This window comes from Ooceraea biroi, chromosome 3, assembly GCF_003672135.1.
Source record: "Ooceraea biroi isolate clonal line C1 chromosome 3, Obir_v5.4, whole genome shotgun sequence".
Lineage (NCBI taxonomy): Eukaryota > Metazoa > Arthropoda > Insecta > Hymenoptera > Formicidae > Ooceraea > Ooceraea biroi.
The window spans coordinates 7,269,884-7,297,181 of NC_039508.1; the positions used below are offsets into that span (position 1 = coordinate 7,269,884).

At 33.9% G+C, this 27,298-nt stretch overlaps 3 protein-coding genes, 1 long non-coding RNA gene and 1 pseudogene across 4 annotated transcripts; 3 read left to right on the forward strand and 2 right to left on the reverse strand.

Moving 5' to 3' along the window:
- The first annotated feature begins 1,712 nt into the window (after positions 1-1,712).
- Positions 1,713-4,462, forward strand: LOC113561675 (annotated as a pseudogene).
- Positions 4,463-7,921: 3,459 nt separating this feature from the next.
- On the forward strand, positions 7,922-10,381 carry LOC105281889 (protein ALP1-like). Its single transcript, XM_011343442.3, has 3 exons — positions 7,922-8,634; positions 8,708-9,057; positions 9,133-10,381. Exons 1-3 carry the CDS (start codon positions 8,249-8,251, stop codon positions 9,765-9,767), a joined length of 1,371 nt encoding a protein of 456 aa, XP_011341744.1. The 5' UTR covers positions 7,922-8,248; the 3' UTR covers positions 9,768-10,381.
- A 359-nt stretch (positions 10,382-10,740) lies between these two features.
- On the reverse strand, positions 10,741-12,668 carry LOC105281892 (the record flags this gene model as incomplete). Its single annotated transcript, XM_011343445.3, has 4 exons — positions 10,741-11,886; positions 12,004-12,152; positions 12,224-12,398; positions 12,488-12,668. Coding segments are annotated over 4 exons (972 nt in total), but the record flags the coding sequence as incomplete, so codon positions are not given.
- A 630-nt stretch (positions 12,669-13,298) lies between these two features.
- On the forward strand, positions 13,299-14,306 carry LOC105281888. The gene is made up of 2 exons (XR_894385.3): positions 13,299-13,450; positions 13,866-14,306. It is a non-coding gene; the product is annotated as an uncharacterized LOC105281888 (long non-coding RNA).
- A 1,289-nt stretch (positions 14,307-15,595) lies between these two features.
- Positions 15,596-17,890, reverse strand: LOC105281887. The gene is made up of 4 exons (XM_026968493.1): positions 17,785-17,890; positions 17,353-17,460; positions 15,984-16,058; positions 15,596-15,898 (listed from the first exon to the last, which is right to left on the reverse strand). Exons 1-4 carry the CDS (start codon positions 17,888-17,890, stop codon positions 15,654-15,656), a joined length of 534 nt encoding a protein of 177 aa, XP_026824294.1. The 3' UTR covers positions 15,596-15,653.
- Positions 17,891-27,298: the final 9,408 nt, after the last annotated feature.

Below are 27,298 nucleotides of genomic sequence, written 5' to 3' on the forward strand. Positions count from 1 at the left end.
ATAATAAAAGTGTTTTAATTTTTTTTCTATGTGCATTACGAGTGCAGATATTACGATGCAAGTCTGAAATTGGAAAATTTTCGATTAAGAAACGTCGTCGTCCATGGTGTCTCTCTAGTTAATATTCTAATATACTGGCCGTTGACTTTGGGTTATAATGTATAGGATGTCCAATTCTAATATACTGGGTGTCGACTTTGGATTATAATGTATAGGGTGTCCAATTTTTATTGATAATATATAGTGTGTCCAATTCTAATATACTGGGTGTCGACTTTGGATTATAATGTATAGGGTGTCCAATTCTAATATACTGGGTGTCGACTTTGGATTATAATGTATAGGGTGTCCAATTCTCATTACGGTCGTCATCGTTTGTGCAGTACATTTTTCTCTTCCTAGATGGCAGCAGCAGTTCTAACTTTGTAAACTTCTAATATTATAATTATTTGACTTATTTTACTTATAATCTATATTTATCTGAAGTTATCTAAGGTTATCTAAGTTATCGTAAAGTTATCTTTTAATTATCTAAGGTTATCTAAAGGTATCTAGAGTTGTTTTTAAGTTATCTAAATGCTTTAGATAGTATATTTACAATATAAGTAGTATATTTACGATTTATTTTACTTCGAAATGTTCCAACTAAATCAAAAATTATCTGGGAAGATTTAGTGGATATTAAAAAAGTATTTGAAGCTCTAATATGGTTGAAAAATAATAATCCTTTATATTCTAAAATTGTACTGCCCGAAACTCACGATAAACTATTTTTGAGGAATTTGGATAATGTGGAATTTGAAATGGAACAAACAAAAAATGATACAAGAGTTTCATTTAGGAACGAATGTGAATCGGTAAATAATTCAGAATTACATATGCAAGAGATGAAACATGATGTAGAAGTTACATTAGATGACCAACACAAAGCAATTCTGACTCAAAAAGATAAAGATGATCAAGAGACATGGTAGTGTCTCGCGCCAAGTATACGCGAAGCGAGACCGACCGGGTATCTTTACGCGAAGCGACGTTTTCAGACACGCTTAGATTATCAGATCTTAATAACCTCTGAAAAGATCATTTTCAGAGTAACCTCAATGGATAGCTTGGGGTCGAATTATATAAGAAGTTTTTTATTTTTTTTTCTATGTGCATTACGAGTGCAGATATTACGATGCAAAGTTTGAAATTAGAAAATTTTCGATTAACCCTTAGAGGGCCGGGGTGGCCCCTATATGGGCCACTATAGTGGCTACAAGATAAATAACTGTTTAATGTACATATATAGGTATATATAAAACTATAAAATAAAAAAGGAGCTATAAAACTTTCTATGTCCATGCAATTAGCTTTGGATAACGCCAAAGAAAGTTTTATACATGCATGTAACTGTTAATATTCATTTAGGCTTATTTAAGTTGGCAACACTGTTCCTATGTAAAATTTCGATAATCTGATCTTAAAATCGTGATTAGCGATATCAAAAACCCTTAGAAACACTAAGATTTAAAATTTGAAAATTTTGAATATTTGCCAAACCGTTCGAGGCCGGACGGGCCCATATATATGGGCCAGGTAGGAACTTGGGAATTTTACGGAACCTATAGGTTGCATATATGCATAAATTTTACGTTAAAAAATTTCAAATTTCAATGGACAAATCCCGGCCCTCTAAGGGTTAAGAAACGTCGTTATCATTACCGTCGTCGTCGTTTGTGCAGTACATTTTTTTATTCCTAGATGGCAGCAGCAGCAGTCGGTCTTTTAATATATATATAGGGTACTCATTGCGGCTCGAAAACCCCGTCGAATGGGCCCTGAACGAACCCTCTAGGACGCTCCGTTCGCGAGATATCGCGAAAAAACTATTTGTCAAAGAAAATTGCGAATATCTCGGAAACTATGAGATAGAGGGTTGTTTCTGGCAGCATTCGACGCGGCTCGAAAATGCGATATTACGATTGTACGTTAGCGGAGAAGGTGGAACTGGAAAGAGTTTCTTAATTAAAACAATTAAGTGTTGGATAAAACAATATCTCAATAAAGATACCGCTGTAGCGGCACCTACTGGCATAGCAGCGTTAAACCCCTTCAGCGGCAAACAGAATATCACTGTTTGTGCCCCTGGTGGCACCAAAAAAAAGTAATCGGATTTTAAAGACACCTTGTATTTAGGGATGTTTTGGCTTGCGAAATATGAATTTGAGGTACAAAATTTCATAATTCAAAATGGCCGATCCAATATGGCGGTCAAAAAACCAAAATCTATCTATTTGTTATGCAATTTGGTATCTAAAGGGTTTTTGAGCCGCTGAATACGAATTTGAGATACAAAATTTCATAATTCAAAATGGCGGATCTAATATGGTGGTCAAAACACCAAATCTAAGAACAATTGAAAAACTGACAAGTATTTGTATCTTAGAATTGGGAACCCAAACTATCTTTGGAAAGATGCATCCAAAAACTTAGTCAGTGAAAAAAGTTTTTATTTATTTTGTGCCACTTCATTGGGTCCGACATTTTGAATTTTGCAATTTTGTACCTCAAATTCAGCGACTGAAAAAATTCTTGAATACCAGTTTTCATAACACTCAGATAGATTTTGCTTTTTTGATCACAATATTGGGTCCGCCATTTTGAATTTTGGTATTGTGATCTGAGATTCGTATTCATCAGTCCCAAAAACCCTTAGATATCAGATTTAATAACATTCCGAACAAATTTTGATTTTATGATTATATTTGATCGCCATATTGAATTCGTCATTTTGAATTTTGAAATTTTAACTATGGATTCGTATTCAGCGACCCAAAAAGCTTTTGGGTACTAAGTTTTATAAAGATCACCCCAATCAATCGAAAAAAAATACAAGGACGCCATATGGCATCAATGCCGACATGGACACATAAATTTTTCGCGCCATATGGCGTCAATGCCGCCGAAGGGGTTAATATAGACGGTTTGACAGTTCATAGATTTTCAATTACCTGTTGAACATGGTCTTACTACAAACTATAAACAATTGCCTGATCATGTGTTAAAAGTTTTACGAGCAGATCTCAAGGATGTTGTTCTTTTTGTGATTGATGAAGTATCAATGATATCTAATTTGACTTTAATGTATATACATCTTCGATTGTCTGAAATATTTAATACCAATGATTGTGAAGAAGGTTGGTTCGGTCGAAAGCACATTCTTTTATTTGGCGATCTGCTTCAATTACCTCCTGTACATGAAGGTCCTATTTTTGTACGATTACCAAATGACAAAATTAATAAATGTGTGGATTCTATAACTGCTGTTAATTTGTGGACTACATTATTTGATTACGATGAGTTGACAATCAATATGCGTCAGCAAGGGGATGACTCTTATCGACAGTTGTTGTCAAGAATTCGTATTGGTTTATTGACAAAGTCTGATTGCGAGATTCTTGAAAATCGAAAAATATCGTTTAAAGGTAATTCTTTTGAATCTAGATTAAACGAATTATGTAATTTTATTAATGATTTTCGTTGGACATTGTTTGTTTATTGCCTACTCGTCATATGTGTGATGTTCTTAATGCTGCAATGTTAAACCGCATTGCTTCGAAAGAGATATTATTAATTGCCCAAGACACGATTGACTGTATACCATATGTGAGAAAGAAAGTATCAAAAGTATTATCGAATAATGATGATAACTCTAAAACTGCTGGACTTTCAAAAGAAATTGCAATTAAGATTGGAGCAAAAGTTATGATAAGGCGTAATATTAATGCTACCTTAGGTCTTGTGAATGGTACAATTGCTAAGGTAATTTCAGTTGTACAAGATACGTCTACCGATGATGTAGAAAAAATAAAGCTTCTTTTACCATCAGGATTAGAATATTTAATTGAAAGAGTGAGCGTTAAATTTCAAGTGGTGGATAGAGCGTTTGTTACTAAAAAACAATTTCCATTGTGTCTGAGTTATGGAATCACCATTCATAAAAGTCAAGGATTGAGCTTACAAAGTGCTATTATGGACATAGGCAACTCTACATTTAATTGCGGTCCAGTTTATGTTGCATTATCACGAGTAATCTCTCTAAAAGGGTTGCATTTAATTAACTATGATCCTTCGTCAGTAATAGCTGACGAAAAGCTATTAGAGAATATAATCGACCAAGAAATCAGTACAAACCAGAAACAGAAATAATTACTGTTGCAAAAGAACGCTATCGCAAAGTGAAAGATGTTCCATGGGCATTGTCAAAAGTAAGTGCTTCAATTCAAGAAAATTATCAAAATAAAAAATTACGGCAAAATGTTGCTTGGGTTTTACATGGTTTTCAAAATACAGACAATGTTTCATGTTATGCAAATGCAGCATTACAATGTCTAATTTAAGTCCCATTAGAAAACAATTGTTTAATTGTAATAAATCAGATGTTTTAAAAATGTTAATGCATAGATATGAAAATGGAATGTGCAATTTGAATACATATGCAGTACGGCAATATTTAGGAGAACCGTTTTCAATAAATGTAAAACGTGATGTGTTTGAGTTTCTTACAATCCTGTTCACTAAATATGATTGTATAAGACAACTGGTAGAGCATCAAGTAACTTCTACTAGTCGATGTAAATCTTGTGATTATACAAAGGAATTTACTTGTGACGATGTAGTTATTTCAATACCTGTTAACACTTTGAGAAAAAAAGCTATACTCTTAATGATTTATTAAATGTTACAGTTTCATATTGGTGTGAATCTGTTGGGTCATGCGAACAGTGTACAGGAAATGACATTTTGTTTAAGAACGAATTAACAGTAACGAAAGATATAGTTATTATTCGTTTAGTATTATTTTCATCTCAAGATGATAAAATGGTGAAAACAATACGTAAATTTAATATATGTACTATTCCTACAACTAAAGTTTTAATAGCTAGACAAACGTATAAGCTTATGAATGCTATATTGCATAGTGGTCTATGTATTGAGGATGGTCATTACACGAGTATATGTAGAGAAGGAATGTCTAGTAATTGGACTGAAGCTGATGATGCACAAATTAAAAAAAGACAATGGCCTAGAGGTGCTAAAGATATTTATATATTATTCTTATGGTGCGTATACACGATGACACCTAGAGTGGACACTTATGTCTAGATTAGTGTCGTTACCGTCCATACGTAGTGCAATTTTTGAGGATAGAGTAGTGTCATACACTTGTGTCGGGTCTAGATATCGGCAAAAAGTATCGCGTCTGTCTACACTTCTCTCCATTCCGGCTAGATTCAGAGTCGATTTAAATCAGTCAATATGGAAGGACGTATGCTCGCTGCTGTGGTAGTCACTTGTATCGTGATAAAAAGAAAACGTAGAAGACGAAAAAGAAAATTATGGATGAAGGAATGGGTGAAGAGAAGAGAGATTTTCGGTTGCTACAATACATTACTTCGCGAATTAAGACTTGGTGACGAAAGATTGTACAAAGATTTTCTGCGTATGTCAGCTTTGGATTTTGACTATTTGCTCGAAAAAGTTATGGCAATAATAAAGAAACAAGATACAGTAATGAGAAATTCTATACCACCGGGAGAAAGATTGGCAATAACTTTAAGATTTTTGGCTACAGGTAAGATATCTAAAACGTATAAAAATAAAAGTTAATGTAGAACTGAAATTCTGGTACGTGAAATTTTCTTCCACTATCAATCGATTTGTCTTATGTCAGGATTTCCTTCTTTTAGGTGACTCCTATCATTCTCTTATGCATGTATTTAGAATTTCAGTGCAGAGTATTTCCAAACTTCAAAGAACTCCCATTTGCTGGTATACACTTCACTTGATCCTTGTCCACTTTTCCTCTTCCTAGTTTTTCTCAGTTCGTTATTAAACTGAGTCCTCAAATTGTGCAGTTTCCGACCGATTTCTCCAGAATCAGTACTAAAATGTTCCGCGAGTTGTTCAATTGCAGCTGCACGCTTTGAACGATTTTTATACTCAGCCTGCGAGACGTCCCATAGGTGCGGGAGCCCTTCCAAAAGGGAAATTAAAAATTTTGTTTTTTCTTTTGTCCAGTCAAACTTCGACATTGTCACGACACTCGCTAAAAATTTCCGTTTAATTGGAAATATACTAGAGCTCCACGCAACATTCGTTTGGACGTGTCCATACGTGAATTGCAGAAACAATTGAGACACTGCAACTCACTTTACGACATTGGTCTCAAGCGCTGTACACACGTTGACATTTAATGTATACACTCGATCTAGACACAAGTGTCCGCTCTAGGTGTCATCGTGTATACGCACCATTACAAAAACTTGATAGTACATAAAGTACATATATATCAGTTCCTGTATATATACAAGGATCGCTTTGCGCCCGTATATATACAAGGATACAAGGTCGCTTTGCGCCCATACAGGGTTGGTGAGAGTAAAAGAAGTGTTGCATAGTTGCAAAATTATACTGTAATAAAGTAAGTAACTAATAATTTAGTGCGAAATATCATTTTGCTGATAATAAATGTTATTAATGCCGTTAATAAAACGAAGAAAAAAAGAACTCTACAAAAGTAATGATATCACAACAAAATTACCTTTTTAAAAAAGGTACAAAAAAGGCGCCAAGTATACGCGCGCAAAGAAAAAAAGAACTCTACAAAACTAATGATATCACAACAAAATTACCTTTTTAAAAAAAGGTACAAAAAAGGCGCCAAGTATACGCGCGCGAAGAAAAAAAGAACTCTACAAAAGTAATGATATCAACCCATTGCGCCAACTATAAAAATGGGTATTTATGCAAATCAGAAAATCTATTATTTTATTATTATGTATACAACATCCTATTCCAATCCAAGCGTTGTTTTAATTCTCTTTAAATATTATTATAGTATTTTTTCACAAAAATGTATGAAATCTTCAAATTGCGCCAAGTGCACAGAGAATGTATCGAAAATTAATTATTGTACTATTTAAAAAACTCAAGCGGTAGTATTCTTATCAATTAGAAAGAGAATATATGTATATATTGTTTTGAAAAATTATTGTTGTACTACTTTTAAAAAATAAAAAGTGATACATATCTTTTTATTGTCACTCTTCCTCTTCCAATCCAAGTGGTAGTAGCTTTCATTTATCACTTGGATTTTAATTTGTTTGAATTCTAATGGAAGGAATAGAAAAGAATAAAAGAGGTTACAGTACAAAATGTAAAAAAAATAATATTTAGTTAATGCAAAAAACTTGGCGCTGCTAGACCGAGTAATACGAAAAATGCTTTTCTCTCTTTCATCGTTTAAGGCCCAATTTCTTCACCTCTCGATAACTTTATCCAAAAGATATCTCGTAGAATCAGTTTTCTTCACCTTTGTAACCTGACAGAATATGGTAATTTATAATAACATTCTAGACACTTTGTGTCAAAAGTGAGTAGTATGAAGAATAGCTATCCGTTAAATACGTAATCAGAGGTTTCAATAAAGAAAACAAATTTTTAGTTATCTGGAAGATAGCTATTGAGAGGTATGAAGAAACTGGGCATAATAGTAGGAGTGTATGTTCTCTCTCGCTCTCTCTCTCTTGCCCTCTCTCTCTCGCCCTCTCTCTCTGCCCTCTCTCTCGCCCTCTCTCTCTCTTGCCCTCTCTCTCTCGCCCTCTCTCTCTCTTGCCCTCTCTCTCTCTCGCCCTCTCTCTCTCTCTCGCCCTCTCTCTCTCTCGCCCTCTCTCTCTCTCGCCCTCTCTCTCTCGCCCTCTCTCTCTCTCGCCCTCTCACTCACTCACTCACTCGTTCTCTCGCAAATATATCTTTTCTCACTCCAACTTCTTGCACTACATCGCGTCGTACACTTGTCGTACACCGACCGGCGGAGTTGCTGTCCGTATATCCGTGTGACTTACACATGACAATCGGGTCGATAAGTTAGAGTTTTCTAATGTAGAGCCTCTACCCAGCAAACACAGAATATTATTATTATGTAACACAGAAGTAACAGGTAATATAACGGCAGTTATATATTACTAACATTGCAATGATATAATTTCTTATTACGACAGTAATATAATTATGTTTTATAACTGCTTTATATTTCTGTTATTTACTGGTTATAATCAACGTAACAGCAATATAACTTAAGCGTCGTCTACAATGACTGTAGCAGTAAGTTGTAAAACCGTAATATTTAGTTGTAGGTTGTAAAGTTTTTATTCTTAAAACCATTTGTCTACAATGGCAGTAACGTAAGATGTAAGGCAGACCAATGAAGAAAGAAAATGTGAAGTGTGTGCTTTGTTGTGTAATCAGTGATATATGTGCCCGCTCAAAAATGGATTTACAGAAATTATTAGGCCTTATGACTCTTTTAATGTTATTATGGCATCAAAACGTTGCGCTTCAAATTATAAATTATCGGCAGAATATGAAAATTAGACGTTGGTGGGTGAGACCAATCAATAAAAGGAAACAACGTTTCCTGTGTAATCTATTTCGTGAAGTCAGATCAACTGATCACGAAGAATTTTTTATGTACACGCGGCTTTGCCCGGAACAGTACAAAATTTTATTGAAGGCAGTAACCCCATATCTCAGAAAACGCAGTAATCGAAAATCTTTGTCACCAGATACAAGACTGGCTATAACCCTGACGTGAGTAGCTACAATTGTGATAGTGCTATCTTGTCTTATTTCACATTTTATAATTGTTCTTTTCCTGTTATAGATATCTTGCCCAAGGTGATAGCGTGATATCCAAACATTTGGAGTATCGTGTAGGAAAATCAACAGTACACAAAATTATACCAGAAGTGTGCCATGCTATATGGCTAGCTCTACAACCTGTTGTTTTGCCTACATTGAGTGCTGATGAATGGAAAAAGAAAAGTGAAGACTTCTTGTTTAAGTGGCAATTTCCAAATTGCGTAGGAGCACTTGACGGGCGCCATATGGAAATACAAGCATCACCATGTTCAGGATCTCATTTTTTTAATTATAAAGGATACTTTAGTACAGTTCTTTTAGCACTGTGCGATGCTAACTATAAATTCACATGGGTTGATATTGGTCAATTTGGTAAATATGTTTTATTTATAAATTTATGAAATGTTATTGTATGCAGTCCTACTTAATAAGAAGTATAATTTGTAGGTTCAATAAGTGATGGTGGCATATGGAGCCAAACGAATTTGGCTGCTGATTTAGAAAGTAATGCAGCAGATTTTCCAGAACCTATGCCTTTACCAGGAAGAGATATTCCATTTCCTTTTGTTATAGTGGCTGACGAAGCATTTCCTCTAAAACCGTATTTAATGCGTCCTTTTCCAAGGAGAGTTAGCAGAATGACAGATGAGGAGCGTGTATTTAACTATCGGTTAAGTCGAGCACGATTGTGTATAGAGAATACTTTTAATATTCTTACTTCTCGTTGGAGGATCCTACATAAAAGGATGTGTTGCTCAGTACAGAATGCAGAAAAGATTTGTAAAGCACTTGTCTGTTTACATAATTTTGCCATGAATGCTAATAATAATAGCCAATATTCTCGACCTGAATGGCTTGATGTAGAAAATGATGAAGGAAGACATCATGAAAACCGATGGCATACTGTAGGAGTTGCACAATACTTTAGAGAGTTATCAAGAGTAGGACCTAATAGAGCTGGATCTGTTTCTGTGGGCTTACGTAATTATTTAAAAGACTATTTTGTATCGCCTATTGGAAGTGCTCAAGCATCATGGCAATTCGAAAGAGTATTTACATGCAACGCTAACCCACCTGCTTAATATTTTTTTATTTCTTTGTCTCGGTGAACTCCAACATTGACCACAAGCACGTCAATTCGTATCGATTATCTTGTCGGTCATTGCACGCATTGCTAGTGAGTCAGATGATAAGGACGACGAGATATGTGAGATTTACTATAAGGATTCGCGCAAATCCTTGATTCATATGTTTTAACGCGGAAAGCGGACGAATTAATTTTAATTTTCTTTTCCAGAAAAACCCTGAAGCCTGTTTTTTTTATATAAGCAAAGTATCTTCGACACACACTTTGTAATTAACTTGTTTCTTCATTGTTGAATTACATAATCTTCCTTAATAAGAAGGAAGAAGGGTCTTAATAATCCGAGCAAAGATTTATGGTCTTAAATAAGATTAGTTTTAATGCGTGAAATAAACTCCCGATTGATTGTCTTTCGTATACTCGGCCATCTGCGCGATAGTTATTCATTAATACGTTTATTTCTGTACGAATGCGATACTTATTTGTCTTTTTCTTAGAAAAACGAGTAAGATAGAAACTCGTTGTTCCGGAACAAATTATACTCATGTATGTATTTTAATTATTTCGGATATGAGGTCAACTTTTCCTCTTGAAGAAATTTCGAATTGATTATTTTCTGATGTGTCTAAAGCGTTTTGGTAATAGATGTTCATTAATATCTTGTTTCTTTGTTGAAGAATCATATTGTCTTCCTAAAAAGAAGAAGAGATAAATTTATTCCTGAATAAGTAAATTGATGCGATTTGCGTCACTTGATTTCATTGATTTACGTTACTCTTCACGCATTATAAATTATAACAATTACTATGAAAACTTACGTTAAATAATTAATTATATATAATAAGCTACATATGATAACATAATATAGAATATATATGTATTTAATATATAATAATAGGATATACATATAATAGGATATACACGCGTAATATTGTACGTAATATATGTAAATAGTAAGTGAAAATAAGATATTTTTCTTTAAAACAGACTTCTCTCTTTCTCTTTATTTATTAATAATGTATGTTTATCACAGACATTTCATACATTTAATTAGAAAAAACAATTTTTCTAGCATATAGAACGCAAATTTTGGTTGATCAGTAATTGTGTAACTAAGAAATAAAAACCTATAATATCTTTTAATAAAAGCAGTTTTAGAAAGAAAGCTCTTGTAATTTTCTCAAACAAACATTTGTTAACGAAAATACTTTATAAGTTATTAAGGGTGCGTTCAGGATGACGCTATTAGCGCTATTTAGCACTAAAACTCTATATGTAGTGTGGCATAAATTATATTATAGATTAGTAGCGCTAAATAGCGTTATTAGCGTCATCCTGAACGCACCCTAAATATAAAGGAACTAAAAGAATATATGTATAAAAATGTAACGCTGTATAATTTACCGCAACTCTTAAAATTACTTTATACTAAAAGCAGTTGTAAGTTTTAGTCAAGTATTAATCAAGTATAAGGTTTAATCAAGTATTTAGTATTCTTTCACTTAAGTACTTTGACGTATATATTAATAGTATATTAATTAATATTATATACTTTGAAAATAAGAAACAAAAAAAATAAATTTTACGTAATAATAATGTAAAACTTTTACTTTTAAGAAACAATTACGCAAAAGTCTTTGTTTGAACTCATTACTTCGTTATATCATCTTCCATATATTGTTTTACTAACTGCGTGAGACTAATTAGGATATCCAAATGTTTCGACTCGGGAATTTTTTGCAAAGCAAAACCTAAAGAAGTTAGCATAGTTTTCACATCGGGACGAAATGAATTAAAAGGTTCTGTAACATTAACATTAGATACAGATGGAGATGAAGTAAGTGCATCCCCTACTTTTTGTGCCAACACATTTAAATTTTTCGATTGTTCCAACATAGTGTTACTAAAAACATCGAATTTCTGCTTTTTTCGTTTGGCAAACAGATCTGACTGTGGAACGCATTGTTTACTGGTATTAATAGCGTGTTGCATTTCTTCTACAATAGATATTTCACTACCTTCAGATGCTGAAAGTGATGAACTTCGTGGTAGCGATGATGTAGAAGGTTGCACAGATGGTAAGGGCTCAACCGTATTTGAACTTTCATTAACATCATCTGAAATACCACGAAATACTAAATAAGACATTGAAGAACAAAACAATTCTTAAACCATCTAAAACCTCTTCCACATCAAATTAAAAATTACAAAAAACAAAAAACCGCAATATTTACCACACGAAATAGTAATCAAGTCTTCGTTCCACAAGTTTGATGCAGATGAGGAACTTGATGTCGAACTTGAAGGCAGATTGGGGGTTGGCAAGTTTACTTGTACTATTGCTTTTGAAGTTGATTCTTTTCTTTTATAATTTGAAATAGTCCTAAAAAAAGTAATTATACAAAAGATTAGTAGTATTATGAGTAAATTAGTACAGAAAAAATTGGCACTCACTTTCGATGTTTTATTATATCAGTCAAAAACATTAGGTCATTGTAAAGATTCCATTGCGATGTATATGTTGGTTGGCCAGCTCCAGCACCTGATCGAGGCTGAGATTGAATACATTTCCTTCTTTCTCTGCCAAATCGCTGTCGCAACTGATAAAATCGATGATCAGTTTCAGCACCTGTGTATATAATTACTCATTTAGTATAAATAATTTGATTGATTGATTGATTGACTTTTACAAATATCTTTATTTTAATACGTACGTACCTGTTTTTTTGTTGGTCAAATTATTGCCAATATCCTCCCAAATCACTCTTTTCACTTTACTATTACTATAGAATTTTTCTGATTTATCATATAACAACGGGTTGGCTTTAACGCAGCTGATAAGTTCTTTATCATCTAACTCATCTTCAAATTCGTCTTCTCCCAACGCGACATTGTGAATTCAGAAAGAATTAACAAGTTTATCGTAGCAAAATAAACAAATTATACACAACACGTGTATGTACCTATTGCACATCACAATATGAAGGTTAGCGTTCGGATATTTTAACCGCCAGTACGTATCTAATGTATTTAATTTGATTGGCTGTGGGAAATAACGAATGGAACGCTTGTGACTGAGTTCGTACTTATATTGCTTTGTTTCGATTGGTCTAACGTAAGATGTAGAACGCAAGAAATGAAAAATATTAATTTCACTATACAACCTTATTACAACCTACTTCACCGCAAATACATTTTAGGTTAGATTACAAATGCGTGTTTGCTAGAGACTCTGTATATAGGGTTTCTCGTATTTGCAGTCTTACAGCTCTATTTCTACAGTCTCTGTAGCGAGAGCTTGAAATGAATTGTCTTACTTACAACCTTACTTACAACCTACTGCACCAAAAATACATTTATCATCACGTCTTACGGTCTTACAACCATTCACAACCTTGCTGCTACGACCATTGTAGACAAGGCTTTACACATAACACGTAATATAACAAGTATTATGATATTGTTACTTTACTGTTATAGAACGTGTTATATAGAGATGTTATATTCATGTTATATTATATATCTCATAACATGAATATACATACATATTTCAAGTGTTCCCTCTTTTACCGCCATCGGCCGCCATTGGCGCCTTCACGTTCTTTACGGTTCTTTCTTCCCGTCGTGCCAAGAGAGTACCAGCCACGTGTTGTATGTGTAAAAGTGCTATCTTTAGCCAAGGTAATCCTTAACTTATAATAGAAACGGTAATTAAAAACATTCAAAATAAGCATTATTATAAAGAAACTAAATATTTGTACATATATTTGCAGCAATATTTAACATATACCAAGAAAATGTGGTAGTAGGTTAGGTTATGCATGCAAAATTCGCATTGCTGGAATACAATAGCGAGACGTTTTCACTTTTACGGAACATTAGAAATGCTTATCATTATCAAACGTACAAAGCTGTAAAGATGATTGATAATGAAGGGTATTTCTAAATGATCAGTAGAAGTGGAAATGACTCGGCGTTGCATTCTTGCAACGCGGCTTCTATGTGCACAATGTACCACACCATTTTACATAAATTAACTGCAATAGAATAACATTTCTTAGTATAAAATGATTAATACTTTTGTGTTACATTGCAGCAGTCTGTAAGAGGCATTTAGAGTGTGCAGATATATCTGCGAATATATTGCGCAGAGGATAGCGCATACAGTACGTTGGACGTTTGCGCAGAGGGTAGCGCACAGAATACAGTACGGAGATTTGGACCCCAGAGAACAATATGACGTCTTAAAGACGTCTTTTAGACGTCTTATGTCCCGATTTAAGACGTTTTTTAGCCATGTCTTATGGACGTCTTTCTGACAGTCTTATGGACGTCTTGTGGACGGCTTATGGACGGCATATGGACAGCTTATGGATGTCTTATGGACGGCTTATGGATGTCTTATAGAAAAAAATGATTTTTTTATGTTATTTATCATTTATTATAAGAAAAATATACATTTAATGTAATATACAATGCTTATTATTATTATTCCACTATTGTATATCTTGTTATAAAGAAATGGCGTCATGTTGGATCTACGTGTTTTTTTTCGCATAATTTACACGGTCCCCAGCATGCCGCAACCACTCTTGTATTATTTTTTTACGTCGTGAAGGCTGCATTGGTCAGTATATGATACATAAGCTGAAATTATAACATTTTATTTATATTCGTACAGATATTTTATTCTTTTAATATTATAAACTTGTTGCAGTAATTTTATTTGAAGTTTTTTTTATCGTAAATGTGATTATTTAGCATATATGAAAAATTATTATATATGAAGCAGATTAATTTACGTCATTCTTTGTGCGTTGACTTATAACTTTGACTACGACTATTACGGCAATCTTTCTGCTCAGACCCACACACACACATTTTTCGCATTATATGTCGTCAATTCAAAAAGTTAAGGGTATATCCAAACAAAATTACATAACGCATAAATATTGCATAAGGAAATAGACCAATCCACTTCCTGATGCATATGTTATGCATTTATGCAAGTTTGTTTAGATTATAGGATATATAAGTCAATGGAATACGATGCGATTTTTTGTACTAATCTGCATGCGATCTAATCAATTGTTGGAAATGCTACATATATAGCACTCAGTATTACACATAGTAAACTACAATAAAAAATTACTACATTGCATGCGGGCTAGCACGAAAAATGTTATCGTGTGCCGTTGGCTTCAGCTTGATATTTCACTTGTTATACAAGATTTTTGGGCCTGTTAATTTGTTATCAATTGCTAAAAAGTGGTTAGAACTCTAAAATTCTTTATCCAATTGCCAATCAGTTTGTTGTACGACGTATAAAATAGCAGTCGAAAAATGAAATTGTAAAAATAAATTACCTGTAATAAGATTTGCAAAAGTTGTGTCTTTTATTGCCATGGATCCTTTCGATCCGGTCCACGATAATTTTTGACACAATGTGTCGATAAAACAAAATTTTAATATATTTCTTGTTTTTGTTGCGTGTGAACTCCCTCCAATTCTTGTAATGTTGCTTTTCTGTAATCGAAAATTAGACATATGTAAATTATGCCATGTATTTTGATCGGCATTGTTATGAAGCATATACAGGGTGTTTTTAAATTAATACAGTCGAATATTTTTTAAACTATCGCTGTAATAAAAAAATGAGAAAATGTTTTATACAAAAGTTACAGACTTTTAAGTGATTTTAAGTGAATAATATTATATGACTTTGAATAGTGTTGTTACAGTTCAAAGGGTAACTTGCAATTGTGTAATGGAATAAAATCAAGTCAAAAGATCCTATTCCACTTTTCTTTTCGACAGTTATGAAATTATCATAAGAGAAAGGCCTTAAGGGGATCCTAAAAGAATATAATTCTCCTAGACGGCTTTAGGATAATTCTATAGGAAAATTATGAAAAAGTGTATAAATACTTACAAATTGTTTTCGAATATCTTTATCCGTTTTTATCTCTCTTTCAAATTGTAGAAGTTCTTCTGTGGTCGATAATGGAAAATTTGGCAATAAATTGGTTTCATCTGTCATAACTACTTGCTTACTTTTTGGATTAGTAAGTAGATTAACAATTAAATTTAATTTTCTCATAAATATACTTTGTAATTCACGGCATGCTTCTATAAAAAACGAAGAAAAGACTAAATCTTATATTGATGAATATATAATTGAGAATATAAGTAATTACAATTTCAAAGAGTGCACTTACTACACATGTATGATGTTTTGTATTATTATTTTGTATATCGACGTTTTGTTCAATGTTGTTTAGTATATCGACTAAAAAAATATTAGTATAACAATATACATTATATCATAGAATTGAATGAAATTAAATATTGTTAAATGAAGATATACATACATATATATATACAGGGTGTCTGAGACCACCCGTACATGCCGAATATTTTGATAACTGAGCGTGACAGATAAAAATGTTTTAATCAAAAGTTGTAGGGCTTTAACAATTACATGAAATGGTGATACATATTTGACCTTGACAGCAGTTATGCAGGAAGTCTCAAGGTCAACTTTAAAATCTTAAATGGAAACTCCCATTTTTTATTATATCATCTTCTTCTACCAATTAATTGGAACAACTTTTGTCTGAAACATGTTTTCTGAAAATGCCTCCATAGTGATACCAAATACTATGTTACACAAACCAATTATGAATACGTAAAAGCATTTAAAAAAAACTGAAATAGCTGTCCCAAATACGGGACAGCTATTTCAGTTTTTTTTAAATGCTTTTACGTATTCATAATTGGTTTGTGTAACATAGTATTTGGTATCACTATGTTTATTAATTATTTTTCCGTTTTTTTGGCCGTACCACTGAAAACATTTTAAAAACATTACAATTTTTTAAATTAAGAAAAAACATGGAACTAGAAACTCGCCACGTCCTCGTCGTTAGTTCTGGATTATGTTAAGAGCGAGACTTTTTTATTTCAAAATGTAGTTTTTATTTCAAATACATGTCAAGGTCAATGGAGGCATTTTCAGAAAACATGTTTCAGACAAAAGTTGTTCCAATTAATTGGTAGAAGAAGATGATATAATAAAAAATGGGAGTTTCCATTTAAGATTTTAAAGTTGACCTTGAGACTTCCTGCATAACTGCTGTCAAGGTCAAATATGTATCACCATTTCATGTAATTGTTAAAGCCCTACAACGTTTGATTAAAACATTTTTATCTGTCACGCTCAGTTATCAAAATATTCGGCATGTACGGGTGGTCTCAGACACCCTGTATATATATAAATCTTCATACTTATTGCACATTGTAACTCAACATTATTTTCAGTAGTTGCCACATCAGACTTCAAGCAGAATATTATTTACATTATGCACATCTGAAATATTTATTTTTATCATTTCGATTTAAGTATTTTGGTTTTAGCCTAGAAAATTACTTCATGTGAATTTTATTTAAAAAAATTGTAATGATTTATGCTTTTTTCCACATATTATAATCCGTGAAAATTGTACTATACCACTTTTCTTCATTGCATCACATCGATTTGCAGCAGCTTATATACATATTATAAGATAAAATTATATACATACCATCTATTTCCTCATAGCTATGAGTACTGTTATAGCTATAAGTTGTATTACTACATGTTGGTGTTTTAGAGGAGCTCGACATTGAATTAGTTCTTCTTATTGAGTTTTCTGCACAAAAAACAACAGATAATATTTATAAATATGCTTTGTAATTATAACTACAAAGCAGTGCAATTTAATTGTTAAATTTTTATTGCAATGTCTCCATATGACTTTCAATGCTGATACCATCCATGCAGTAAAACTATTAATGTTATTGGATGATACAGAAGCGAATTTTCTACGTTTAAAAAACGTGTATAAGAAATGACTAAAGTTGTGCATACTACTTAGTTCGTAACAGTTGCAAATACTTTTTAATTTCTTAATATATCTGTATAGCATGCAATTTCCTATATTTATAATTTTTGTTATAAATATAATCGTATCTACCATTCAGTTCATCATCATCATCGTCACCTATATTACTTAAGAGTGTAGAAGTGGAATGTGTAGAAGAGGGATATGATGAAAGTATAGACAAATCAGATGTATCCATATTCTGTTCTTTGTCATCACTGGATAACGCAGCAAGCTGTTTAGAAGTCTGATATGTTTTTTTCACTCTATTTTCTGAAATATATTTGATTTATATAAAATGTATACAGCATTCTGTTGGAAAAACTTAGATTTTATTCGTAAAATTAAAAATGTGTTCTGTGTTAATGTAATATTAAATGTAATATATGTATATAAAAGTATAACATTTATAACGCTCAGATGCACCCTGCATAACATACCATTTAATTTCATTTTATTACTAGGAGTAACGCTGGTTGTTTGTATATATGTAGAGGAGGAGATGGCAAACAGCTTTTTTTCTTCATACGTGTACGTGTTGTGAAATATAGTTCAGATTAATAACAACACTATACAAATTTATATAAAATTAAAGAAATAAAAGAAAGAAATATAATTACTACTATCATAATCATCTTGTATGTCATCATAAAATCGAGGTTTTTTAATTAATCTTTTTTCTTTTTGTGGTGATGTTTGGCAAAGTGCTTCCAATTGCCCATCTTCTGAAGTGGAAACATATGCTGCTTTTTTTCTCCATTTTTCGGGCTAGCTCATAAGTATCTAGAAAAAGTTCTTATACTTATTTATACTTTAATAAATATTTTCTAATTCATGTATATGTTGAAAATATATAGTTTGTTAACAACTTGTATATAACTACCATAAGGACTTATAATGCATCGATAAGTTTATATTATCCAATTATCACTGGGAAGAATGCCTTTTTGTATTGCAAGAGTTGCTTTTAGTTCTTTTGGAGGCCATAGAAATAATGTTTTATTTATTCTATCGATCCACAGCTGTGGTATTACTGAACACCAGTCTTCATAAAAAATAATATAATACATCTGAAAGAACGTTTTTGCAAAGACAATCATTATAATTACAAAATACTTTGTGTAAAGAAAAACGTTTTCAAAAAAATATACGTTTAAAGATTTTACCTTTATAATAAACAGCATATATGAAAATATATATGAACTTTTAGTTGCAATGTAAAAGAGGTATTATGTAGTACGTATTATTAAAGGAGATGTTAAAGCCTTTAATATCAATTTCTATTATAGGTATTATTTCCAGATCTAATGTTTGACCACTTGACATATGTATGTTCATATATTGGGAATTACAAGGATATATTGGTATGGGTCGAAGATCAATATATTTATTTCCCAGAACAACTAGAATTTTATCCTTGAATCCTATATGTTTAATACAAAAAACTGATCCATCTTTTAAATAACAGCAATTATTTGGAGATTTGACTGTTAACACAAAATATTTGAATTTTATCCGCTTATATAAATGCGTACAATTAAGAGGTAAGCTTTTTCCATCTGGTTTCAAAAATAATGGTTTATCCGTGCTGCTATTTTTCTTGTTAATCATATATCTTGTGTATTCATGGATTCTATTGTTTAACTGCGATAATGGTTTTTCCGATTTGCATAACATTGTTTTTATTGTCTTCATAAAATTTTCAAATGGAAAGGCACTAAATGTATGTAGAGGTCCATACATCTTAACATCTTGACAAATATGTATTAGGTTGTGTACATTATAAACTATGTTACTTTCACCATATAATGCTTTAAATGTTTTAACGAAATATATTAATAATTCATTCGCACATGTATTATTGAGTAAACAATTTTTTGGATGGCATAAAATCCTTATTGCCGTATTTAGGACACAGAAATGTTTGAAATAATCTTTGTGTAAATATTTATCTAAAATTACAGGTCCAAGATATAAAAGAAATAATCTGAATTCAGTTGCCTTCCATCGATCTACTTCGTTTATACGACGCGTGCGGCGAGCGAATTCAATAGGTATATATTTACGCGCCCGAAGTGCTTTCAGAAAAGAATTATACACACCCAAAGATCTTTTAAACAAGAACTCTACGCGCCCGAAGTTCTTTCAAAAAAGAACTCTACAAAACTAATGATATCAACAAATTGCGCCAACTACAATGGGTATTTATGCAAACCAGAAAATCTATTACTTTTTATTAGTACTCTTTGGCCGATATTCATTGTTGATTCTTATTTAAGACTATCTTAAGTACATTCATAAGATATTTGAATTGATACGAATAAATATTTTAATACATATACATATATAAATATGTCAATACAAATATGTTTTTTGAAAATACTAGTACAACACAGGCGCGCGCTATGTGCGCACTATTTTATTTTTCAATGTTAATAATGTTTTCGAATAATAATATTCATCTATTATTTATTATGTGCACAATTATCACACTCTACCAAATTGTTAACCTCCACGCGAAGACATTTAATATGACTTTTTTAAGAGTGGATTTGGCATATTGCGAAGAGTTTTCGACGATTGAAAATCCTGAAATGAAAAAGTTCTAGCCCTAAGAAATTTTTTCTTTTTCCAAGCAGTTCTGAGTTGTTGAAATAATTATTTTTTATATTGCCTAGAGTTCTCTGCTATTGAAAATACCGTAAACTCGGAAATGAAAAAGTTCTAGCCATTAAAAATTTTTTCTTTTTCCGAGGAATTCTGGGATAGTTATATTGTTACCAGTACAACACAGGCGCGCGCTATTTTATTTTTCAATATTAATAATGTTTTCGAATAATAATATTCATCTATTATTTATTATATGCACAATTATCACACTTTACCAAATTGTTATCTTCCACGCGAAGACAGCCGCGCGATGGTAATCTAAACTGAACATAACGCACAACGCGAATCGAGATAACCAATCAGCGTCACGGAAAAGAGGCAACAATGATTTCGATTTGATTTAACACGGCTTTTTTAAGAGTGGACTTGGCGCTGCTAAACCGAATAAAAACTTCTCTTAGCATTTAAATAATCTAAACATTACAATAATTTGCTTAGACTCTAATTTACACAACAACTTGCCGAAATGTACAAATGTAGTTAATTACACTTATTCTATACTTAACTCTAATGTCTCACACACACACGCACGCGCACGAGAGAGAGAGAGACACACACACACACCTAACTTACATAACACAATCGCCGAAATACACACACACACACACACACACACACACACACACACACATTCACAAGAGAGGAAGAAAGAGAATAAGGCAATTAACATATTGGTTCGATTTGTTGAGAATTTTTTATTCGGTTTAGCAGCGCCAAGTATTTTCAAAAAACACATTTGTATTGACATATTTATATATGTATTAAAATATTTATTCGTATCAATTCAAATATCTTATGAATGTACTTAAGATAGTCTTAAATAAGAATCAACAATGAATATCGGCCAAAGAGTATTAATAAAAAGTAATAGATTTTCTGGTTTGCATAAATACCCATTGTAGTTGGCGCAATTTGTTGATATCATTAGTTTTGTAGAGTTCTTTTTTGAAAGAACTTCGGGTGTGTAGAACTCTTTTTTGAAAGAACTTCGGGCGCGTATACTTGGCGCTTTTTTGTACCTTTTTTTAAATAGGTAATTTTGTTGTGATTTCACACATTTTGTAGTGTAAAGTATTCTTTTTTATACTATGAGGATTTGCATAACACGAAACATTATCTGTATTTTGTAAACCATGTAAACCCCAAGCAATATTTTGCCGTGACATTTGATTATGACAATTCTCTTGAAGCAATTACTTTTGACAATGCCCATGAAACATCTTTCACTTTGCGATAGCGTTCGTTTGTAACAATAATGTACAATGAGATTTTAAGGCATAAAACTTAAAATTTAGGCTCGATTGCACCTTTGTGTTTTTATAAAGGGCACATAAAAAAGAGACGAAGAGTGAATTAAGAGTGAATATTCTCAATTATAAGCTTTATAATAAATATTCTAAATATTTTACTATTTTAATTTTTTAATTATATCGATATCTTAACAAATGGCAAAGTTAGCTATTTTTTATTTAAACAAATGGTAATAACTTTTAAAAGTTCAACTACAAACGAAACAACTAGAAACGATTCTGAAAATGATAGCGCAAGCGGATTCGCGATATCTTAACAAATGGCAAAGTTAGCTATTTTTTATTTAAACAAATGGTAATAACTTTTAAAAGTTCAACTACAAACGAAACAACTAGAAACGATTCTGAAAATGATAGCGCAAGCGGATTCGCGATATCTTAACAAATGGCAAAGTTAGCAATTTTGTATTTAAACAAATGGTAATAACTTTTGACAGTTCAACTACAAACGAAACAACTAGAAACGATTCTGAAAATGATAGCGCAAGCGGATTCGAGATATCTTAACAAATGGCAAAGTTAGCAATTTTGTATTTAAACAAATGTTAATAACTTTTAAAAGTTCAACTACAAACGAAACAACTAGAAACAATTCTGAAAATGATAGCGCAAGCGGATTCGCGATATCTTAACAAATGGCAAAGTTAGCAATTTTGTATTTAAACAAATGTTAATAACTTTTAAAAGTTCAACTACAAACGAAACAACTAGAAACGATTCTGAAAAAGACAGCGCAAGCGGATTCGCGATATCTTAACAAATGGCAAAGGTAGCTATTTTTCATTTAAACAAATGTTAATTAATACCTTTTGAACAATTTAACCACAAACATAACGAAACTACAAACGATTGTCAAAAAGTCAGTGCAATCAGATTCGCGATATCTCAATCACACAGATATACCGACAGCATGAGATCGGCGTTGCTGCCACCTATCGGAGCAAAACTGTACTGTTCCACCGACGATGACGATAATAATAATGATGACGTTTCTTAATCGAAAATTTACCAATTTCAGACTTTGCATCGCAATATCTCCGCTCATAGGGCACGTAGGAGAAAAATGAACACTTTTATTACATAATTCGACCACAAGCTATCCATTGAGCCTACTTAGAAGTTGATCGGATCAGCCGTTACTGAGATCCGATAATCTAAGCGTCTCTGAAAACGTCGCGTCGCGTAATAGTACACGGTCGGTCTCGCTGCGCGTATACTTGGCGCGAGACCCTACCGTGTCTCTTGATGTAATGCAATTATATCTGAAGATAATACATCTATATCTGTTGCACGTTGTCTTGATATATGATTTTCATTGATCCATAAATGTATCATCTTTTTCATTACTCCCAGACATATTAAATGCATATAATCTAACGGGAAGTTATTTACCATATTTATGGACAAATCTTCGAAAGGGGAAACAGAAATATGGTGATCTTCATTGTCTCGATTGCGGAAAGTGCTATCAGTTCTTAGTGGTGCATTTTCATTTAAGAAGACCATTCTGTTATTAAAATAATTTTCCTCACAAGAACATTTTCCGCAACCAAAATATCCATTGTGACCTTTCGTTGCAGTTACAAACGATTTTGCGGGAGCGTCACAAATAACTGCTCTGATTGTAACAAGGTATTTTTTATTTTTGAACAAAAACCCTTCCGTATGTAAGATTGTATATTCCTCACAAAATTCTTTTAATAAATCTTTTGCACTTGTTGGTTTCTTATACCCATGATAAGCACCAATCAGAAAGGGATCTGTAATACCAATATTATAAATTTGACCATGTAGAGGCCATATACGGATGGTCCATCCATCTCCTGGGAGCAATCTGGGACTCAATCACCAACCTGCTAATTCACCTCTCACACAAATCAAAGGAACAACAAAATCCTCCGTCTGGAGAATCGCCGCAAGAAACAACACCACTATACGAAGATTCTACTGCCGCACCCGCAGAAACAACCGATATTAATAAAAGCGTTATCACATACCCAAGATTGTAGAATAAAGAAGCACAATTTACATTTACAACGACATTATACTATTTTAGGGTTCGAGACACTCTAACTCTATTCACATATTATTGCCTAAATCATTTCACTTTCATACGCAGTGTACCTTAAGCACACTACGTATGACTTAAAAGGGGAGGTGCTACGTCACGGTAAAACCTCGTTCTTACGCCTGCAAGGTTTCAAACCGATTCCGTATCGAAATGTCACAATGTTTGAACAAGCGATAATAAACGGCACAAGAATGCGCCCGAGTCTCGCGCACGCTGTGATACATGGCCATAAAAGGGCTACGAGAGACTATGCACTCGCTTATCATTAGTTTCATGGAAATTCCTGCAGCGTTATTTTTTTATTATTATATTTTAAATTTATAACTACTGACATCTTCCGTTATAATGATCATGCGATGCCGCTAGGAATGTCTCTCCAAATAAAGAATAGTGTAAACGGATCGTTCTGCAATAATTTATTATTTTATCTCCAATCGCGTCCTTAACTCCCTAATGTAACCTTCCGTATCTATCAAATCAGAGGATGGACTCCCTCGTAGTAAGTCCATTGGCAAACGAAGATCATGTCCTAAGTACATCTCTGCAGGAGTAACCCCTGTGGCCTCCTGCCTTGAAGAACGGAAAGCCAGAAGGTACATCGGAATCCACCGATCCCAATCTTTCTGATTTTCTGAAACAAATTTCGAAAGATAATTTAGAATAGTTTGATGTTGTCGTTCAACCTGTCCGTCCGACTGCGGATGTAAGGCCGTCGTCCGTGTCTTCCTGAAACCTAACAACACTGCTAACTCCCTGAATAGTTCAGATTCAAAGTTCCGTCCCTGATCCGTATGGAGCTCCAAAGGGATACCGTGCCTTGAAAACACCTGACTCACTAACCCTCTAGCAATTGTGGATGCCCGTTTGTTTTTAATAGGGATAGCCTCCGGCCATTTGGTGAAACAATCCACCACCACTAAAAGATATTTATTCCCTGTATACGTTGTTGGAAGTGGGCCTAGGATATCCACCTGAATCCTCTCAAATGGAGAGCCCACATTGTATACCTGCAGAGGAGACTTCCCCTTTCCAGAAGGTCCCTTCCTTTCGACACAAGTCTTGCATGAGGCACACCAATCTTCCACGTCGCTTTTACAGGTAGCCCAATAAAAACGCTTCCGGATCTTGGCTAACGTTTTGTTCACTCCGAAGTGTCCTCCCGTCAAAGAATCGTGAGCTTGCTTCATAATTTCTGTAATCCTCTCCTGTGGTACAACGATTTGTAATATGCCTTCCCTCGGACGCGGGGATTCCCACTTCTTATGAAGAACCCCGTCCTTCATCACCAAGGCGTCCCATTGAGACCAATAAACCTTCGCTGAAACTTCACAAGGAGCGATCTCTTGCCACGTCGGGCGCTCACCAGTCTCCTTAGCCGACAGGAAAATCGAAACTACGGAATCACGAAGTTGGGCCATGCGCCATTCCGAACAATCTTCCTCGAAAAAAACAATGCGGCCTACGTCCCTTCCCGTAGCCATTACATCTTTTACTTCTATTTTCTCACAATAGCGACAGGCAAATTCCTCACATGGACGTCTCGAAAGTCCATCTGCGTTTCCATGAGCCTTCCCACTCCGGTGACAAATCTGAAAATCGTATTGTTGGAGGCGCTCTAGCCACCTTGCGAGCTGCCCCTCCAAATCCTTAGAAGAAAGAAGCCCGCGCAAAGCAATATGATCAGTCCTCACAATAAATTTCTGTTCATACAAATAATGATGAAATGATTTAATGGCATCCAAAACAGCCAATAACTCTCGTCGCGTGATGCAATAATTCCTTTCAGCCTTGCTAAATACACGACTAAAATAGGCGATTACCCTCTCGGTTCCCTCCTGTACCTGAGAAAGAACGGCACCAATCCCGTGATTCGATACGTCGGTATCTAAAACAAATCCCTCCGCCCCCACTGGAAAAGATAAAACCAGAGAGGAAACTAAAACTTCCTTTAAATGATTAAATGCTCTTCCGCACTCAGAAGACCACTCGAACTTTCGATTCTCTTCCGTCAAATTATACAAGAGTCTCGCGATTAATGAAAACCCACTGACAAATTTGCGATAGTAAGAACAAAATCCTAAAAAACTTCGCACCTGCTTCTTCGTCTTTGGAAGCGGCCAGGTGGTAACCGCCGAAATTTTCTCCGGATCCGTGGCAATTCCCTGTGCCGATACTACATGTCCGAGGTATTTCACTTCTCTTTTGAGAAAAACATATTTCTTATGGTTAACTTTTAAGTTCGTGGCGCGAATCCTCCCGAAAACTTCCTTTAAATTTTCCATCATTTCCTCAAACGTTTTTCCATAAATAATCACGTCATCAAGGTAGACAAAACAACATTTTAAAAGTAATCCATATAATACTCTTTCCATTAACCGCTCGAAAGTTACAGGGGCGTTACACAACCCAAACAGCATCACAGTAAACTGCCACAAACCCCTACCAATAGAGAAGGCGGTCTTTTCCTTATCATTAGAAGAAAGTCTCACCTGCCAGTATCCACTCTTTAGATCGAGCGTGGTAAACCACGTGTTTCCTGCCAATTGATCTAATATGTCATCAATCCTCGGCAACGGGTACGAATCCTTCACCGTAACACTATTAAGTTTCCTATAATCCACGCAAAACCGAATAGATCCATCCTTTTTCTTTACCATCACTGCTGGTGACACCCATGGACTTTGAGACTCCTCAATGACTCCTTGTTCTTTCATGTCTTCAATTATTTTGTCCACCTCCGCTCGTAAATGTAATGATATCCGACGAGGAGTCTGTTTTATGGGTCGTGGATCTGTTAATTCGATTTTATGTTAAACAACGTCGCAATTCCCTGCAACAATGTTTTCGGAAAACACATCGCTATATACAGATAAAAATGTGGAAAAGACCTCCTTTTGCTGCACATTCACAATTTCAGTATCTCGCTCAACAACATCAATAAGGAAACCAGGCAATCGATAACAATCTTTATTTTCGGAAAAATTCGTCAAACACGCGCAAATCTGCGCATTCCGTTTAGGGCGCGCCTGTTGCCCGAATATTCCCTCAAGAAAATCTTCAAAAGATTCAACCCTATCCAAAAAATCGCCGCCGAGAATGCAATCATCTTGCATCTCGCACACAAAGACAGACAACCTTTCACAAAATTCTCCAAGCGATATATTTACGTTTGTTTTAAACAACGCCGGAACTTTCTCCCCAGTGGGATATCGAAAATCACAATTCTTTATTAAAATCTGCGAAGTATGAGGATTGACAAATCTCTTACTCAGTAAAGTTACATCCGAGCCCGTGTCTACGCGGAATACGCAAGACTTATTATCTACTTTTCCGCGAAAACAAAAACGCTGCGCGCTTTTCTTATAGTTACGCAATTGTCGCACGATTATCGGGGCATCTTGAGTCGCGCTCGCCGAACCGGCCCCGCGAAGCTCGGCAAAACTCAGTTTCCCCCCTTAGCCGCTGGACACTCTGTACGGAAGTGCCCCTTTGCCCCACACTGCCAGCATTCCTTTTCCTTTTTATACGCCGTATTATCTTGCTGATTATTTCCATT

Excerpts from the sequence above, each read along its gene's own strand:
- LOC105281889 (XM_011343442.3), top strand. The coding sequence starts at position 8,249 with ATGAAGAAAGAAAATGTGAAGTGTGTGCTTTGTTGTGTAATCAGTGAT. Across the intron at positions 8,635-8,707 it reads AGACTGGCTATAACCCTGAC|ATATCTTGCCCAAGGTGATA; the intron begins GTGAGTAGCTAC and ends TTCCTGTTATAG. Across the intron at positions 9,058-9,132 it reads GGTTGATATTGGTCAATTTG|GTTCAATAAGTGATGGTGGC; the intron begins GTAAATATGTTT and ends TATAATTTGTAG.
- LOC105281887 (XM_026968493.1), bottom strand. The coding sequence starts at position 17,890 with ATGGATACATCTGATTTGTCTATACTTTCATCATATCCCTCTTCTACA. Across the intron at positions 17,461-17,784 it reads TGATGATGATGAACTGAATG|AAAACTCAATAAGAAGAACT; the intron begins GTAGATACGATT and ends TTTTTTGTGCAG. Across the intron at positions 15,899-15,983 it reads ACATCATACATGTGTAGTAA|AAGCATGCCGTGAATTACAA; the intron begins GTGCACTCTTTG and ends CGTTTTTTATAG.